The sequence below is a fragment of the Anolis sagrei genome, chromosome 1 (genome assembly GCF_037176765.1).
Source record: "Anolis sagrei isolate rAnoSag1 chromosome 1, rAnoSag1.mat, whole genome shotgun sequence".
NCBI lineage: Eukaryota > Metazoa > Chordata > Lepidosauria > Squamata > Dactyloidae > Anolis > Anolis sagrei.
In genome coordinates this window covers 71,956,638-71,976,263 of record NC_090021.1, presented here as the reverse complement: position 1 = coordinate 71,976,263, position 19,626 = coordinate 71,956,638, and the positions used below count along the sequence as shown (strand labels likewise).

The window sequence follows — 19,626 nt, the reverse complement described above, 5'->3', positions numbered from 1 at the left end:
AAAGGAGGTACAGACATATTGAATAAAACAATTGGCTTAGAAAAAAATGCTGTAAATCCATAGGGATTTCACATTAAGTGAAACATGTACAAAACACCCTGACAGGTACTGCTGATAGAATAACACCAAGAACATCGAAATAAGCAGGAAATTCATGAATATGTTTACTGATCAGCCGATCAGCCGAACTATCCGGAATGTGGTCTCACATAACCCACCTTTCCACACAGCCATATAACTCAGAATCTCAAAGCAGAAAATCCCCCAATATGTGCTTTAAACTGGATTATATGGCAGTGTGGTCTCACATAACCCACCTTTCCACACAGCCATATAACTCAGAATCTCAAAGCAGAAAATCCTCCAATACGTGCTTTAAACTGGATTATATGGCAGTGTGGTCTCACATAACCCAACTTTCCACACAGCCATATAACTCAGAATCACAAAGCAGAAAATCCCCCAATACGCGCTTTTGCTTTAAACTGGATTATATGGCAGTGTGGTCTCACATAACCCAACTTTCCACACAGCCATATAACTCAGAATCCTGCAGCCAGCTGGAGGAGAAGAATCAGGAGGAGGAGGATTAGGAGGAACAGTTTAATTATAATATAGCATAATAATATATAATATAATATATATTATAATATATATAATATAATATAATATACAATAATAATATAATATTATTGTATATTATATTATGTTATTATATATTATATTATTGTTATATTATATTATATTATTATTGTATATTATATCATTATATTATATTATATTATATGTTATAATTGTATATTATTATATTATATTATTATTATATTATAATTGTATATATTATATTATAATATATCATATTATATCTATATAATATGTCCCAAGACCACAGCATGTCCAAAAGCAGAAGATTAAGTCAGAAGGAAACATCTAAAAACAATCCGAAGTAAGAATCCAGTCTTTAAACCGGTTTGAAACGGTTTAATGTAATATAATGTAATATAATAATAATATAATATACAATAATAATAATATACTATAATAATATTATATTAGATTATTATAATATATTATTATTGTATATTATATTATATTATGTTATTATATATTATATTACTATATTATATTATATTATTATTGTATATTGTATTATATTAATATAATTGTATATTAAAGCACCCCTGACAGGTGTCCATCCATTCTTAATAATAATTATATTATATTATATTATATTATATTATATTATATTATATTACATTATATTAGAATAGTTTTAAGCTGCTGGCCAAGGAAGACTTTTAGCTGGGCTGAGACAAGCAGTTTCAAAGCGGTTTAAAGACTGGATTCTTACATCGGATTGTTTTTGGATGGACATTTCATTCTGACTTAATCTTCTGCTTTTGGGCATGCTGTGGGCTTGGGACAGTTTTTTGAGAACACTTTTCCTTGCTTCCACCCAATGTTTTCTAACCCTGTGATTCTGAAGCAGTTTGCTTGAACTGCTCTTATCCCAGATTATATACCAGGATAATCTGGATTATTTGCTAAATTATGTTTTTGGCACAGCAATTTGCTACAGACTTTAGTTCTTGATACTAGAAGTAGATACACTGAATTAAGTGCTTCTAGCTATTTTTGTTGTTATAATAATAATAATATAATATATAATATAATATAATATAATATAATATCTATAATATATTATAATATATAAAATAATATACTATAATATAATATAATAATATTATAATAATATTGTATAATAATATATAATATAATATAATATAATATGTATAATATATTATAATATATAATATAATATACAATAATAATATAATATAATAATAATAATATTATAATAATATAATATAATATACAATAATGTAATATAATAATATTATAATAATATTATATAATAATATATAATATACAATAATGTAATATAATAATATTATATAATAATATATAATATAATATAATATAGTTGTTTGTTTTATCACACCAACAGTCAACAACAGAGGGAGAGGGAAGCTTCAGAAGTTCCCCCTGCCCGTTTGGAGGTTTTTTTTAGCATATTGCGCAATCGCGTCCGCCATTAACGAATCGATTCATTATTATTTACGAAATTTCGTAAATACCAAACTTTTGAAATCTCAAATTTCGGAAGTCTTAAGAATTTCGAAACGCTGGCGCACCCTAATAAAGAATCGATTTTAGAAACAAATTTTTCCGTGGTTGCCCAGCCCTAATAAGTATGATATGTCTAATTTGGAAATAGTACTTGATTCTTATTGGTGAATCTTTGCCATACGTTGTAGCCTTTTGTTCTTCAACTGTTGCCACTAGAATTCTATATAAAGTTGCTTCCATTGCTTGCTGCAATTAAAACTCTGGGATTACAAGCCAAAGTCTATCTGAAACTGTGTCATTAAATGAATTGCTGAGATTGATCTACTATTAACTCTATCCATGAAACTTAAAGAGGATTTAAAAAACCTTCAAGAAGTCATTCATGTAGTTCCTTAAAAAAAAAAAAACAACCAAGTCTGGGTTTTCATGCTTTTCTTTGCTTCAAAAAAATCCTAAGAGCAGCAAAGTCTATCTGATATTTAACCGGCAGAAAGCTCCAAAATGTGGCCTAGTGAACCACAGTTTTGGGATCTCATGAGTTAAACAGCAGTTTATAGAAAGAGATTTGGAGGAGAAAGAGAGGGATTGGTTAGCCCTTTTTTGTGAATTTAATACACCCCTTTGCATTTAAAGTGCAGCTGGTCTTCTAGTTGCAAGACATGCATTCTTAACAAAACGATTTGAGTTGCAGGACAGAAGATCTGTGTATAGTACTGCTTTCATAGCTTTAAAAAAAAAATCAAAGTCAAAATAGTTTATTGTCCGGGCCTAAGGCCATGACACAATGCGCCACATGCACACAATAGTATCCTCGGAGCAACAGGCACCGAAGATGCTAAACAGAAACCATAATTATGCTCCCACAAAGAGCTAAAACAACACAAGTTAACAATAGTTAAAACACATTTTGTGAGAGTGTGTAATACTGCTTTGATAGTACAGGCACTGCAGTAATTCTGCAGGTATGTTCTTAAGTTGAATTGGTATGTAAGTCGGAACAGGTACTTTCTTAAGTGTAACTCCAGTCAAATATATATATGTGTGTGTGTTTTAGCTTTGAATAACACAGGGAAGGCTTAACAACAAACACCACATGGTGTTTATTTTGCAGTCTGAGCTCCTGTTTGGGAGATTCCAACCTCGCTTTCTTTCCCTGTGATAGCTGCATTTTGAAAAATATGGCTTATTGTGGAAACAAGGATTGGTGATAAAGATTCAGCTGGGACATCATTTCCCCATGATAACTCTTTCTAGGAAGAATTTCCCTTCTTAGGGCTAGATTTCTCTCACTTCCTGTTGTCTCACCCTCATACTTAACTATGAGTTGCTTATAAGTCAGATGTTAGTAACTTGAGGACTGCCTGTACATATGCTCAAGGATTGAAGGAAATACTAAAATGGCAGTTTCTTTTTAATTTTTAAGCAAAACCCTTTTTTCCTAAAATGCATTAAGAACCATGAAAATGTTTTTTGGAAAAAAAAGAATGTGTGTCTGTGTGTGTGTGTGTGTGGTAGTTTCTGTATAGCTAAAATTCAGGCCAAAGACTGCTTTATTAATTTTATATGAAAGATTGGTTTATAGATTTCCTTCTTCACTGTCAAAATTAATTCAGGATTTGCTCTGTACAACATACTGTTAGTTGTAAGGTAAACATGATGGAATACTGCTAACTAGTGATTTTGACCAATTTCAGAACTGAAGGATTTAGGATATTTATCCTAGCCTGATTATGGGATGAGCCCAAAATCCTATCTCAATTGCATTGCCTTCCACCAGTCCAATTACTAGATTGAAGGCCATGAACTCTAGAGGGGATTTAGAACTCATCACATAATAGCCTGGAGACACTCGAAACTGCACCTCAAAGAAAACAGCTTATTTTCCACTGGTTACTCTGACCATTTCTTCAACAGTTAGCAAAAAAAAAAAAAAAAAAAAAAAAAAAAAAAAAAGCAAGCAGGATTGGCAGGGGCTACTGAAAACAAACTGAGCTTTCTAGGATTTTTGATGACACAATGTAATTACAAATGAAGAAGTTTTAACTGATAGTATTTTGCATAATTTATTTTAGAAATCATTTTGCTAATGCATAGATATAGAAAAATAATGTTTGGATGTGATAGAACTTGTCCTGTGATTAAAGATTGCATTCTTCACTGAGCATTTTCCTACCAGGATGAAATTGTCCCTTGAACAAAGCAAAGTGATCTAGAAAATTGGTGCAAGATTGTGGGAATAACAAACAAGTTATTTACGAGAAATACAGATAAACTCAGAGAGCCTCCCACACATAAAGTTATAAATTTTGTAATAAAATGTTTCTGTTTGTTTTTTTATTGAATATGCAAAGAAAGCAGAAGGCAAAACATGTTGTTAATATGTGCATAACATGCTTGTCATGATTAGTTGAAACCTTATTATATCATTGGTGTAGACTAAAAAAAAAACAACCCAAAACTTTATTACGGTTACTGACCAGCACAAAACAGGGCACAAGCACACTGGAAAGGGGAAACACATCTCCCCAGTTAAGCAGTCATTAAAAAATGATTAGAAAACGGTTTAAAATCACAGTTCAAAAACACATGTTAATGTAGCAGGTATGGAACTGAGGGGGAGAAGACTGATAGGAGGGGTCAAAGCACTGGGGTGGGGTGGGGGGGGGAACTAAAGGGGATGGGAGAGGTACATTACAAGTCTAGTAGCATTTCTGCTGTAACAGGTTGCAGCTAACTACATTCCCAACAGAGAGCCTCCTTTTTTACTGATTATTGCTGAACTCTTTGAAATGAACTCAACTGTAAAAGACATAAAGACATTCAGCCACCTGCCTTCCAGTGCACACAGTGCAGCTTGAACACGTAAAGTGCCACTCCTGCAATACATTCTTTCAACATAGCTGCACTTGTTCAAGAGAAATGAGGCACAGCTTCCAGAGTGTAAAACATGACAGGAAATTAACGGCTGGTCATGTATTTTCTTTAATTTCAATGATATCAGCTCCTTACCTTCACCTGCAAAACCATATTCTGTGCAATATTTGGTTCTAGTTCTGCACCTCGTCTCTTCATATTCTGCAGTTGCTGGTCGGCATCTTGGAAATATATCCAAAGCTCTGCTTTCATTTGCTTTATTTCCTCCCAGCCCTGAGCAAGGTACTGAGAGTTCATTATCCGATCTTCAATCTGAAAAATATAGAGGAGGGTAGCAGGAACATTTTTAACACAATTATTTTAGGGCTGTCTTTGATGTATACTGTCACTTTATGTAGGGCAGACTCATGGAGAGATTTACAGTAGGGGGTAGGGGTGAAGGATAAAGTCAGCTTGCGCAGGTCTCAATTGTCTATGATGGCTTAACCCTGTAAAATATAATAAGAGATGCATAGCACAGGATAACTTCTCCACTCATTAAAATATTCCTTACTCTCTAGGCCTGACGGGAACATAAAATCAATTGAAACATACAGTACAGTAGTTACAAACTAATTTTTTAAAATAAACTATTTTCTGAAATCAAAGAATAGCTCTGATCTACATGTTTTCAATGTGATATGGATAAGTCTGTTTCAGTGTGGCTTGATCGTTGGATTATTTTGTCTTTTAGCTATAGTTCTCCAGTGTCTTTTTATTCAAACAAGGAATAATAAAAAAATGTAGATGGCTTTCTGATAAGTGTGTGGAGCTTCCTTCACAGAACACAGCATGTTGCCTTTAAGATTTAAGCTTGGCAAAGGCTTATTAAGGCTATGTTCTTTGATGGATTTTTTTTCCACTTCCCTATTATCTTGCTTCTCCAGATACAGAAAAAAGAAGTTTAATACAGGTCTGTTGCAACAATGGGTTACAGATGCCTGGATCTGTGTTATTTGCTTCTATGGTAAATCTGGATGTAAATATAGATTTTAATTACAAATGTGAAGTATGTCATTTTATTTTAAACTGGTTTAACTCACAACCTTGTTTCTAACTTTTAGATTGTTGAAGATCTCTTTAGCCTTTTAAAATACTATTTATTCTACCCTGTTTCAAATTTGTCACATTGGTTTTACTATATATGAGATCTTGGTGCAAGTAGAGTGATATAATCAGTAGTATTTCAACTTTTTAGATATTTTAATCTATCATTTTATTATTTATTAATTACGATTTAGTTATTACTTAAGATGATTTTACACAATTTAAGCAAAATGTCTTGCTTGAAAGCAAGATACCTTTAAATATCACAGGATGATATTTAAAGGTATCTTGAAATCCAAAATGTTCTACACCCATTTGCAGTTTTATTTGTGTTACATTAAATTTGTGATTAAATTAATGCCACTAAAAGTAATTAGAATATGTGGTGTTTGCACTCTTATTTTCAATGTGAATATCTAGATATTTTCTCAATCTAAACAGACACCACATAATTCCTTCTAGATTACAGAAAAAGAGTAGGAGAGAAATATTTTTACGAGATGGGGGGCAGTGTGTACAGTAGCTTTTCTCCAGACTAATATTACCTAATGTGACCTTTGTACAAAATAAGACAATTATATCTCTAAGAAGGATTAGAGAAGGTTTTCTACAGTTTAGTCCATACCGTTTGCTTTGTTAGTTGAATGTCTGTTGCTATATTTTTCACTGTGCTGTCTGCTAAATCACACATAGAACATAAGAGATCCAAGTACGTGCTGGCTTGTTCCTGCAGAGCTCTGAAATGCTTCACCTAAAGAGAATAAGGAGATGTTTTCATGAAGTCAGAGAATACACATTTATAAAAAAAATCCAAAGTATGATACCAGAACAGAACATCATTATGGTGACTGACAAAGTGTGTTAACTAACCATAACATTGTATATATAAATATAAAAGTTTGAATACAATATAGCTGAAGATACTCCAATAGAGCATAAAAGCATTAATGCAACTTGATATACTACTGACTATATCAAGAGATAGTAACATTTCAGATTACAGTTAGCTTTTTAAGAAATGTGTTTGCTTTCTGAAGACACAACAGGGCGCTGATCTGGAGAAAAGCAAGTGAACAGGATTCAGGTTCTTACTGCTGAGTTAACAACAAGGGATTGCTTGTCTAGACTAACTAATTATTGTCCATCTGAATAGATTCATCACTGTCTGGTTTCTCTGAATAATTTCTTAATCCAGCCCAATCTTAATAGCATTATAGTCTCAAGTAGCAGCTTTCTCATGAACTGCTCTTGAAGATGTCCCTATTCATAAAAAGGAAGTGCCAGCACATAAATATATAGCCACACATCTCTATATCCATATTTATATCTATATGTATAAATGTACATTTAGAAGAATGTAAGGAATAACACCAAGGATGCTGTTATATTTCTTTAATCTGCATCTATTCCATGTTTAACTCTTACAAAGATTTTAAAAAGCCCCAGTTATATTATGTAAGGCTGTCAAATGCCATGGAAAGATTACTGCAGAAATAATGTGATGAGTTTAAAATTTGAAATTATTTAGATGGACGTTTTAAAGGCCAAAATCAATCTTTTGCTCAATGCTGACTTTTCTTCAAATTTATACTCCAGCTAAACAGAAAAGTGTTGGCTGGGATTGTACTTGTTTATATATTTTTGTTCTTGCAAGGGAGAGGTTAATGTCAATGATGTCAACAGATGGTTAATGTGGACTTTATCGTAGCATTACCCAGGGATCTTTTTGATAGCTCACACTCTAGAATGTATTTCAGTGATTAGCATGTTTAATTATGAACGTATTTTGGAATTAATATAGATATATATACATACATCATTTAGATGAAATATTTCCTAGTTGACTGTTTTTTACCTGTTTAATAGCATCTGCCAAGCTGAACGGTGGACGAGGAATTGGCTTTAACTCTGGCCGAACTGCAGATAGCCAAACCTGGCATTGTTGAAGAGTATCTTGATGGCTAACATGTTTTTGGAGTTCCTTCTCCAAGCTTTGATACATCTGGAAAGAAACAGATGAATAATTTAACCTTTATACCATTCTTAAAACTAGGAAAATGTGTTGAATCTATTAAATTAAGTTTAAAACTTTAAGAAACATTTTGCTTTTGCAATACTACTGAGGCAAAAACCAGATAATGCCATTTTACAAACTGAAATCATTTTCAAGTATGATAAACATTGTTGTTGTCGTGTGCCTTCCAGATGTTTCTTACTTATGACCATCATAAACTAAATCTATCACAGGATTTTCTTTGCCTTCCTGAGAGGCTGAGATAAAATAATTTGACCAAGGTCACACAGTGTGTTTTCACAACTAAGAGAGGATTTTAAACCTAGTCTCAGAGTTGTAGTCCAATGCTCAAATAATTACATCATACTGGCCTTCTAAATGTAAACTAATGCTCTTGGTTAATTTCCATAAGCAATCTTTAAATATTCATAGCATTTTAATCATATATTGCTTATTTTGTTCTTGCCATTTCTGTGCTCCTTTGTCACTTGTTAAATATGAGTGGACTGAAACTTACTCTTTGGGCTGTGCTACAGATGGCTGAATAGCTGTCCCTTGTTCCCTGGAGCTGCGTTTCTATATTCTGCTTAAATTTTGCTTGTAGATGCTCAGCACAATCATTGATTAAGTAATCTCCCTTGCTTTTAAGGCTGTTTAGTTGATCTTCAAATCCAGCAATTTCTTCCATCATTGCCTAAGAGAGCACCATTCAAAAGACAACATATTACAGGAAATATCTTCAGTGCTTAACATTAATATATGTATATTTTTTCTTGAAAAAAGGCTTGATTTTTTTTACAAAACAATTAAATTGTTAATTTAGTTGCTCTTCTAAAGAAATTGATTTAGAAATAGCAGTGCATTGTGATACAAGTTTCAGGTTCATGCAATTCCTCTTCTCCGCCCCACTCCCATTTCAAGAGAAAAAGGAGATGAGAGTGGAAATTTAGAAGCCCTTATAGTGGTTTCTATTCTATCTGAATGTGGAGAAGTGTTCTGCACAAAATAATAGCCCAAAAACTCAGATTATAAATATTTTTAACCCCATTTTTTGGCCAAAAGAAAGAGGGTGACTATTACGTAGGAAAGGAAAGGAAAGGACAGGACAGGACAGGACAGGAAGGAGAGTGGGTGCACAGGCGAATGAAGCTTCAAATCACCCACGCACCTGTCCTCTTGGCGCCACAGCTGGAGTACCATTTTAGGTGCCAGAACAAGGAAGGGAAGATTATTACATGGTGAAATACCGTACAATTTGATCCTAGTTAAGATTAATCCTAGTTTGTGGACAAACAATAGTTTTTTGATGCAACAACAAACTATGATTTATTAGTAATCAGAAACAAAACCTTTTGATTTCCTTTTCTGATGTATAGAAGGGAAAAAGAGAAAGCAGCATATACAAGTCTAATTGATACTCATGAATGTAAAGCCATATCCCGTTTGTTATCATGTGCTGAATGTTGCCATTATATAAAGGAACCAATATTACCATTATATAAAGGAACTGGATTAAGACTAGTAGTTTAATTAAGACACTCAGCTGCACTGACAAAACACAAACTATACATCCCTTGCTTCTCCATTGATGCCACGAAGCTTTGGGACATACTGATTTAAATTCAAAGTTTTTTTAAAATTCACATAGCTTATCTGTGTTGCTTGTAAACAGTACCTGGAATAATGTTCCTGTTAAATTAAAAATCAATGTCTTCTAGTAAAACCTTCAAAAGTTTGATTCTTTTAATTTTCAAATGAATATATAGAAATACAGAAAATGTATCCTAGATTTTTAGTTTATAAATATACCCAGCCCAAAGTTATGAGGCCAAGCCTATGGTGCAAGGACGCTTTTAAAGGCATTTATGAATGAGGTCAGGCTGATCATGTAAGGGACAGGCTGAATTTGCTGGTCTTCCCTTATTTGATGAGGGGCACACTAGGGTATTTCAGAAAGGTTTGCCACTTGTCTTGGCCTCTTCTCTTTCTGCTTGACCCACCTTCAGGACAGTGTGTATGAAACTGGTTGCATCAGGGCCAGGTAGGAAACAACTCCCCTACCACCTCCAGTATATCACCTGGGACTTTTTTCTCCTACCTCACACTGTTATTGTTGAGTGTGGAAATTGGCACATTGTGGAGTAACTTAAATATGTTGCCATTGGCAGGTTAAAAGTTGTATTATATTTGGTAAGCACCACAGCACTCCCTTTGTGGATGAAGGGTGGGCTTCTAGAACAGCCACTGTGGCTTGGTATTTTGGGTTGTCCTTGGGGTCAAGGTGCTCGACCGAGGGTGGCCTGTGGAGTTTGTCAGGGAATTGACACCTAGATCCATTAGATGGATTAATCCCTCCTTTATTCCAGTGGATTTATTGCAGGGGTTCAATAAATACATAAAACTTCCATTATGAATATATTAGAATGATATGAATCCTGAAATTTGTTTTTTTAATAGAAGCAATGTTTCCCAGACTATTTGAAAAACTGCATCTCTGTATACAAACCAGCTCAAGTGCTGCAGTCTGCAGAGGAGACCTCCTCTCAGTCCTGCCCCTGTCTCAAGTGTGGCTGGTGGGAACAAGAGAGAGGGCCTTCTCTGTGATTGCCCCCGGCTCTGGAACTCCCTCCCTGAAGAATAAAAATGGCTCCCTCTCTTGTCTCATTCAAAAAACTTTTAAAAATACATTTAGCCTATGGAGAGGAGGAGGACTACTTGCTAGGCATGGTTAAGTCCAGTCAGAACTCTCAGAATTCGGAATTAATTCAGATTAAATACCTTTTTGAAGCAATTTTGATTTTTTTTCTTCTGAAACTGGAAGTATTCTTGTCCTTCCGAAGCCAGTGTCGCCATTTGTATTCGGACTCAGGAAGTGAGTCGGAAATGACTCAGCATTTGGAGGCAAGCAGCAGCTTGCATGCTGGGATGCTTGCATCCAGCCAATGAGGGGAGAACATGTGGGGAAGGGCAGAGTTTTGGCACGGCAGTCATTGTACTATAAAAAGAGCTGTGCCTGCCTCAGGGGCTCATTGCAAGCGGGGAAGCAAACGCAAAGGGAACTTGGGTGGGCTTTAAGTAAAGTAAGCCGCTTTGAGTCCCCTTGGGGAAATAGGGTGGACTTTAAATAAAGATTATTACTATTATTATTATTATTATTATTATTATTATTAAAAACAGGATCACAGTTTTTGTTTCTTAAATATATCTTACTAACATTTGGTCAACTAAACATGACCCAAAATTTTCAATTTACCACAAACTGATGATAGTATCTCAAAAGTTTCAGCAACATAAGGAAAAGCTTCTTCAAAGTAAGAAAGATTACTAGTATTACAACATCCAAAGTTCTGTCAACAAGATGTAGAACTATCAGAAAATTTCTTCCACATTGAAACATTTCAAATATTCAAGTGTTGCTGGCTGCTCACTTAAACTTGCCTTGTGACTTGCTAAATACTGTGTTATAATTTCTAGATTACTGTTCTCCATAAGATCTGGAATAACAAGCCTGCTGGACATCTGTAACAACCACTTTTCCACTTCTTGTAAATCATTGTTATACTCTTCGTGTTGTTTTACCTTCACCTCCAAGTTTGCAAAATGTGTCTGCAAAAAACATTTTAAATAAAGTTTTCAATTCCTTTCATAAAAATACATTACCTGAAAAAGTCATGTTTTAAACTTCAATTTCCAGTTATTTCCGGAAGAGAAATAACTGGAATCCAAAATGCAGTCCACAATGTCATCCTATCTCTTCTTTTGGGAAGAGATGGTATGACATTGTGGACTGCATTAACACAGATTCTTTTGACAGAGTCTTTCTTCAAAGCCATTTCAAAAGAAGCAAGATACACCAATCCTTCTCAGCATCAGCTTTGATTGGTAATTCAGTAGAATTTTATTGGTGCAAGCAATTGATGAGCCAAAGTCAATAGGCCTGGAAATAATCATGTCTTATTAATCAAAATGATTACTTAACTTACAGTAGCAGTCCAGATTGCACACCTAAATTCTCATGTAGGACTAATCACCATCAATTTATTCCAGGAAACAAATGCACTTATTTTAAAAATAAACCACAAATTTTACCTTTGCAATGGTGCAGAGCTCCTGGTATTCTGCCTGAAGCTTTTGGATGTTTTCTGCTAAATTAGCATCATGCACTAATTCAAGGAGGGACTCTCCTTTTTCAAACACAGATTTTATGGAGGATTCATGTGACAGCACAGTTTGCTGGATTGACTAAAATGAAAAACATAGTTAAAATTTTAAATGAATGTAAAACTCTAATAACCCACAGCATTGGAACAATCACTCTTTTTCTGTTTGAAAAGGAACCAGCGAAATAAGGAAATCCGGAATAAGTTATTATACAAGTGTGTTTCTTTAAGTTTCCTTTAACAGGCCATGGCAGTTTCTGATCCCTCCTAAAATGTTTCAAGATATCAACATTGAATTACCAGCTTATCTTAGATACGAGGTGGAGGGCTTTAATGAAAAGAAGAGATGCTTTCATTTCCATAAAACTTGCCTTTGTTTTGTGAAATGCTCCAAGTAATTTTCCAGCATTTTAATAAATAAAAGGAACAAACACAGTGACATGTTGATTTGATTCAAGAATATGAAAAAGAAAACAATGTCAGACAAAAGGAATATGTGGCCAAATCACTAGATCTTAAGAAAAAGATCTTTCTCACTTATTTCACCATTCAAGCGTGAATGTACAGCAAGAATATGTGCTTCTCTTTGTGTGTAACTTTCTCTGCCATAGGTTCAGCACTATGGAAACTAGACAACTGAACTCTGGTATGATGACTATGTGCCCTTTTGTAAGTTGGTAGGAGATGACTGTTCCCACCAGGAATTGGGTGGGGGTTTTTTTTTATAAAGAAAACAAAACATTATAACAGGTTTGTGCACATGAGTTCTTACCTATGAGTTAGTGCACCTCGGCTTAACAGAAAATACATTTATCCAAATGCATGACAAACCGGGAAAAAAAGTAGAGTGTCCATGGCTCTGTGGCCAAAAATAATGCGAAGAATTAGACATTTGGGCTACCCTCTAACAGTGAGGTGGAAACTATATGATTGGTTATGACAATTTCATCATGATGGAAGTGATGTGTGTGGCATTAATGGGGTCACTGCAAACTGAGAAAAAGCTGTGGCAAACCCAGGGGTTTTTTGTCAGTGTTGACAAGGCCTTAGAGAAAACATATATTAGTTTTTATTATTTAAAAATATGAGTTTGTATAACCTGAAATAATCTGTTCACCTTATATTTGGATAACTGTGCCTTTTTCTCAAACAACTCCATTTTGGGATCCACCGGTGTGTGCAGTATACTCTGATACTCTGAAAGCCACTGGGTTTGTACTTTGTACTTATCTAAGAACTCCTTTGTTAAGTGGAGACACTTCTCTAATGTTGTGTGCTCTTTTCTGATAGAAAAAGTCATCTCATCAAGTTGCTCCATGCAGCCTCTGATCTCCTTTTTAAACTGCTCAGCTTCATCTCCCTCCATATATTTCATAACTTTCTCTCCTTTCTCACGGGATGATTTCAACAAATTGTGACCAATATCCATGTCACTCATGAGTTCCTGCAAACAACAAATGTAGAAAATAAATAGTTTTCAATGGAACCAAACATTAAAAAAATTCTCTATGCTGTTTCATTTGTTATTTCTAAATCCCAATTTTAGAGATATTATGGTAATTCCTTAGTTGTTGTATTTTTTTACAAGGCTATCCAGGGATAAATTCACGTTGCCCATAAACTATACCTCAAGTTTCTGCATTTTCTTCTCCATTGCTGCTTTATCTACTACATCAAATTTTGTGACCACATTGCTGAATTTTCTGCGTGTAGCTCCAAACCATTCTTTGTAAGCACTGAAAGCATGTTCAGATTCCTCCATACTACGAATTTCTTCTTCAAGGAATTTTATTTGTTCCTGCAAACAAATTTCAAATAGGAATATTTATTATTTATTTATTTACATTATTTCTATCCTGCCCATTTCAGCCCGAAGGCGATTCAGTCGGCACAATTCGATGCCGAAACAAAATACATACATTGATAAAGCAAAAACATTAAGTGCAATTAAACATAAACGACAGTGCATAATAAACAATTTAAAAAGAAACTATGTCCTCTGTCCTCTGTGAATAGGGTTTGTTATTCATCCATTTCTTAATTCCTTAAAATCTGTTACTCTTCTTTTAAATAAAATAGAGACAGGGAAATACACTTACTTTTTGATTGTTACTAGATTATTTTCCCCTTAAGAAACAAAATTACAAGCATTTTTATTCTACTTCAATCACCTACCTGCTCAGTTTCATAAACAATATCAACCCTACAGATCAATGGGTGACAGATGTCACAGCCAGATCGCCCTCACATCAAAATGGACAAATAATCTAGAATAATGAAGGGGAGCTCTCTAAGCAAGGTGTTGCAAGAATAGGAGAAAGTAGAGAAATATTTAAAAGAATATATCTTACAACAGGAAGGGTAGAACATTTCTACCAATAAATATAACTGGAAAATTATGAGAATAGCTAGCAATTATATAAAAAGAAAGACTCTAAAAATCTTAAATACTTCAACATTAGAGGAAATAAGGAAGTAATAGAAGTGTTTGTGAACAAAAAAAAATAAACATTAAACAGTTAGTTAAGTTTTCTTGTAATGCAAATGGAATGCAATATGATTAAAGAATAACTTCTACCTGAAAGGGAAGGAAGGCAGTCTAGACACCGAAGTTGTGCTTTCATTTTTATTATTATTTAATTGTATTATTTAATGTTTGTCTGCTTTAATTGTACCCTTTTTCTTTTTCCTTTTTGATGATGTATATTTTGTTGGAACTGCATAAACACATTTTTTAAAAAAAAATAAACAATAACACCATTGCCTAGAGTGAAGCATGTTGATCTGTTTCTCTGGATAATATAAGATTTCTTCACACCTCATATGCAAGAAAAGGGATGGTGAGTTGAAAGTCCAGTTGGCTGTTTCAATGGGCCTGATCCACAACATATCACATGCCTCCCCAACCCTGAACAGACATATCTTTTGAATGCCTCGTACATGTAGAACACTACAAAAGTTACTGTCAACTGAAGCTAGAATTCTAATTGCATGGTATCTCAATTCTGGTGGCATTCCAAGAAAAGCCAGGCCAGAAAGCTGTACGATCTCAGAGCAGGGATAGCCTTAGACTGTGTTATGTTCACAGGCATATGTTAATTTGTGGACTCCCTGGTGGCACAATGGGTTAACTTGCTGAGCGGGGTTAGCTCTCGCTGTTAGGCCCAGCTTCTCCCAAACTAGTAGTTTGAAATGATGCAAATATGAGTAGATCAATAGGTATCGCTTTGGTGGAAAGGTAAAAGTACTCCACGCAGTCATACAGGCCACATGACTGTGGAGGTGTCTACAGACAACGCTAGCTCTTTGGCTTAGAAATTGAGATGAGCACCATTCCCCAGAGACAGACATGACTAGACTTAATGTCAGGGGAAATCTCTACCTATGTTAATGTACCCATGCATAGACATAAACTGGAAATTGAGTTATTCTTTCTTGTTAAACAAAGATTTCCACATGTGCCTAAATCAGCCCAATCTTCCAACCCCCCATATGTACATGAAGATATCAAAATTGCCTTCATGCTTCTTAGGGAATATGGAAAGAATTAACATTTGTGAAAGCAATTTAGAGACCTGGAATTTCTGGGGATTGAGCTCTAAACATGTTCTAAGAACAATGAAAATGTAAGCGCTGCAACAATTTTAATAGAGTCTCATAATGAGTCCAGTTACCTACCCTGTGATCAATGATCCCCAAAAATGTGTATATGTGTATATGTATCTGTGTCTCTCTGTGTGTATCTGTTTTACTGATCTGCTTGTGCATATCTATAAAGCTCTGCAAAAATACCATGCAATAGTATTGATTGCTATACTAGCAATGTTGTAGTGTACATTGTTGTAGTGTACATTTGTAAAATGCTTTACAATTAAAATCTTGGGTTCTTCCTGTATTTTTTTTAAATATAGGCATTTGCTTGGTTATGCGACTAGTGGAGAGCATAGTTGGAAATTCAGTGAAGGAACTGAAAGTTGAAGCAAGCCACCCATGTTCCAATGCTGAAATTAAATTATCTTGAAATTAGAATTCACATGATATAAATGACAGACCAGAATATGCCTATGGTACAAAAATGATGGATTATGGGGATATTCACTCATAACTCACTAATACATGAAGAATAAGGGTTTGGTATCGAGATGCAAGGTGGGCAGCTTGTCTTCCAGTCACACAAGTATTACTTTCTTCCAGAATTTGCTGGGCTAACAATCCCACTTCTTCAACATCATCTTTATAGACTGTTATTTCCTCATGCCATTTCTAAAGGAAAGAAATAATATTTTCAGGCAAAATTACAAATGTGCGTTTTAGGATTTTAAAATAAAAAAGACAAAATTGGAAACAGATTTCCTATTATATAAAATATGCAACCATGAACCATGGAGTTTTTATTTAACAAAAAGGGACATGGGAGAAGAAGAGCCTCTTAAAAAGTCAAATCATCATTCCACAATTTGATGTTTGTTTATAGAATGAGATTGATGTTTGTTTATAGAATGAGATTGATTCCCACCCTCCTTCAAAATATGGTGGGTGGCTAGCTGGTTGACAGATCATAGAATCATAGAATCATAGAATCAAAGAGTTGGAAGAGACCTCATGGGCCATCCAGTCCAACCCCCTGCCAAGAAGCAGGAATATTGCATTCAAATCACCCCTGACAAATGGCCATCCAGCCTCTGCTTAAAAGCTTCCAAAGAAGGAGCCTCCACCACACTCCGGGGCAGAGAGTTCCACTGCTGAACGGCTCTCACAGTCAGGAAGTTCTTCCTAATGTTCAGATGGAATCTCCTCTCTTGTAGTTTGAAGCCATTGTTCCGCGGCCTAGTCTCCAAGGAAGCAGAAAACAAGCTTGCTCCCTCCTCCCTGTGGCTTCCTCTCACATATTTATACATGGCTATCATATCTCCTCTCAGCCTTCTCTTCTTCAGGCTAAACATGCCCAGTTCCCTAAGCCGCTCCTCATAGGGCTTGTTCTCCAGACCCTTGATCATTTTAGTCGCCCTCCTCTGGACACATTCCAGCTTGTCAATATCTCTCTTGAATTGTGGTGCCCAGAATTGGACACAATATTCCAGATGTGGTCTAACCAAAGCAGAATAGAGGGGTAGCATTACTTCCTTAGATCTAGACACTATGCTCCTATTGATGCAGGCCAAAATCCCATTGGCTTTTTTTGCCGCCACATCACATTGTTGGCTCATGTTTAACTTGTTGTCCACGAGGACTCAAAGATCTTTTTCACACGTACTGCTCTCGAGCCAGGCGTCACCCATTCTGTATCTTTGCATTTCATTTTTTCTGCCAAAGTGGAGTATCTTGCATTTGTCACTGTTGAACTTCATTTTGTTAGTTTTGGCCCATCTCTCTGTCAAGATCGTTTTGAATTCTGCTCCTGTCCTCTGGACTATTGGCTATCCCTCCCAATTTGGTGTCATCTGCAAACTTGATGATCATGCCTTCTAGCCCTTCATCTAAGTCATTAATAAAGATGTTGAACAGGACCGGGCCCAGGACGGAACCCTGCGGCACTCCGCTCGTCACTTCTCTCCAAGATGAAGAGGAAGCATTAGTGAGCACTCTCTGTGTTCGTCCACTTAACCAATTACAGATCCACCTCACCGTAGTTTTGCCTAGCCCACATTGGACTAGTTTCCTTGCCAGAAGGTCATGGGGGACCTTGTCGAAGGCCTTACTGAAATCCAAGTACGCTACATCCACGGCATTCCCCGCATCTACCCAGCTTGTAGCTCTATCGAAGAAAGAGATCAGATTAGTCTGGCATGACTTGTTTTTGATAAATCCATGTTGACTATTAGCGATAACTGCATTTGTTTCTAAGTGTTTGCAGACTGCTTCCTTAACAATCTTTTCCAGAATCTTGCCCGGTATCGACGTGAGGCTGACCGGACGGTAGTTGTTTGGGTTGTCCTTTTTTCCCTTCTTGAAGATTGGGACCACATTGGCCCTCCTCCAATCTGCTGGAACTTCTCCCATTCTCCAAGAACTCTCAAAGATGGTTGCCAATGGTTCCGAAATGACTTCCGCTAGTTCCTTCAGTACTCTTGGGTGTAGTTGATCTGGCCCTGGGGACTTGAACTCATTAAGAGCGGCCAGGTATTCCTGGACGACTTCTTTCCCAATTTGGGGTTGGATGTCCTCCAATCCCTCATCCACTCCATCTTGCTGAGGTTGAAGACTCTCTTTTTGTGAGAAGACCGAGGCAAAGAAGGCATTAAGTAGTTCTGCCTTTTCCCTGTCCCCTGTCAGCATTGCCCCATCTTCTCCTCGAAGAGGTCCTATCGCCTCCTTGTTTTTCCTTTTTCTACTGACATAAGAATAGAAGCCCTTTTTTATTGTTTTTAATGTCCCTGGCAAGTCTGAGCTCGTTTTTTGCTTTAGCTTTGCGGACCTTTTCCCTACAGGTGTTGGCTATTTGTTTGAATTCTTCTTTGGTGATTTCTCCCTTTTTCCACTTCTTGTGCATGTCTCTTTTGTGTCTTAGCACAGTTAGAAGTTCTTTGGACATCCATTCTGGCTTCTTTGCACTTGTCCTATTTTTTCTCTTTGTCGGCACGGTTTGCAATTGCGCCTTGAGTATTTCACTCTTGAGAAATTCCCATCCATCCGTAGCTCCCTTGTCTTTTAGTATCTGTGTCCACGGAATGCTGCTCAGCGTTTCCTTCATTTTTTGGAAATCAGCTCTCCTAAAGTCCAAAATGCGGGTTTGACTTGTCTTAGTTTCGGCCTTCCTTTGTACCTCAAATTGCAGGAGCACATGGTCACTTGCCCCTAAGGATCCTACCACTTCGACCGCATCGATCAGGTCCTCCGCATTTGTTAGGATGAGATCAAGAGTAGCCAATCCCCTTGTTGCCTCTTCTACCTTCTGGACCATGAAATTGTCTGCAAGGCAAGCGAGGAATTTGTTGGACCTTGTACTCTTGGCCGAATATCGGGATAGTTGAAATCGCCCATGACTACAACATCTCTTTTCTGTGCCTGTTTGGTCAACTGTTGGCAGAAGACTTCATCAAGATCTTTCTCCTGGCTTGGGGGTCTGTAGTAGACGCCTACAACGACATCTTTTTGAGTCCCAGTTCCCTTGATTCTTATCCAGATGATTTCAAGCTGGTTTCCCAGATTGCTGTCTTGAATTTCTTCTGCAGCATAAGAGTTTTTGACATATAAGGCTACTCCGCCTCCTCTCCCCTTTGTTCGGTTTCTGTGAAAGAGGTTATACCCCTCGATATCTACATTCCAGCGATAGGAGTCATCCCACCAGGTTTCAGTGATGGCTATGATATCATATTTGTGGTGTAGTGCTAGAAGTTGGAGTTCGTCTTGTTTATTTCCCAT

General features: G+C 36.0%; 1 protein-coding gene across 1 annotated transcript in view; it reads right to left on the bottom strand.

Moving 5' to 3' along the window:
• Positions 1-19,626, bottom strand: part of SYNE1 (spectrin repeat containing nuclear envelope protein 1) — a 354,454-nt gene that overhangs the window by 149,496 nt on the left and 185,332 nt on the right. Inside the window, exons 68-76 of the mRNA XM_067465989.1 lie at positions 16,375-16,527; positions 13,892-14,062; positions 13,382-13,708; positions 12,194-12,346; positions 11,543-11,710; positions 8,622-8,798; positions 7,946-8,092; positions 6,716-6,841; positions 5,140-5,316 (exon numbers count right to left, since the gene is read on the bottom strand). Of these exons, the coding sequence (XP_067322090.1) occupies positions 5,140-5,316; positions 6,716-6,841; positions 7,946-8,092; positions 8,622-8,798; positions 11,543-11,710; positions 12,194-12,346; positions 13,382-13,708; positions 13,892-14,062; positions 16,375-16,527 (1,599 nt within the window). The remainder of the gene's footprint in view (positions 1-5,139; positions 5,317-6,715; positions 6,842-7,945; positions 8,093-8,621; positions 8,799-11,542; positions 11,711-12,193; positions 12,347-13,381; positions 13,709-13,891; positions 14,063-16,374; positions 16,528-19,626) is intronic.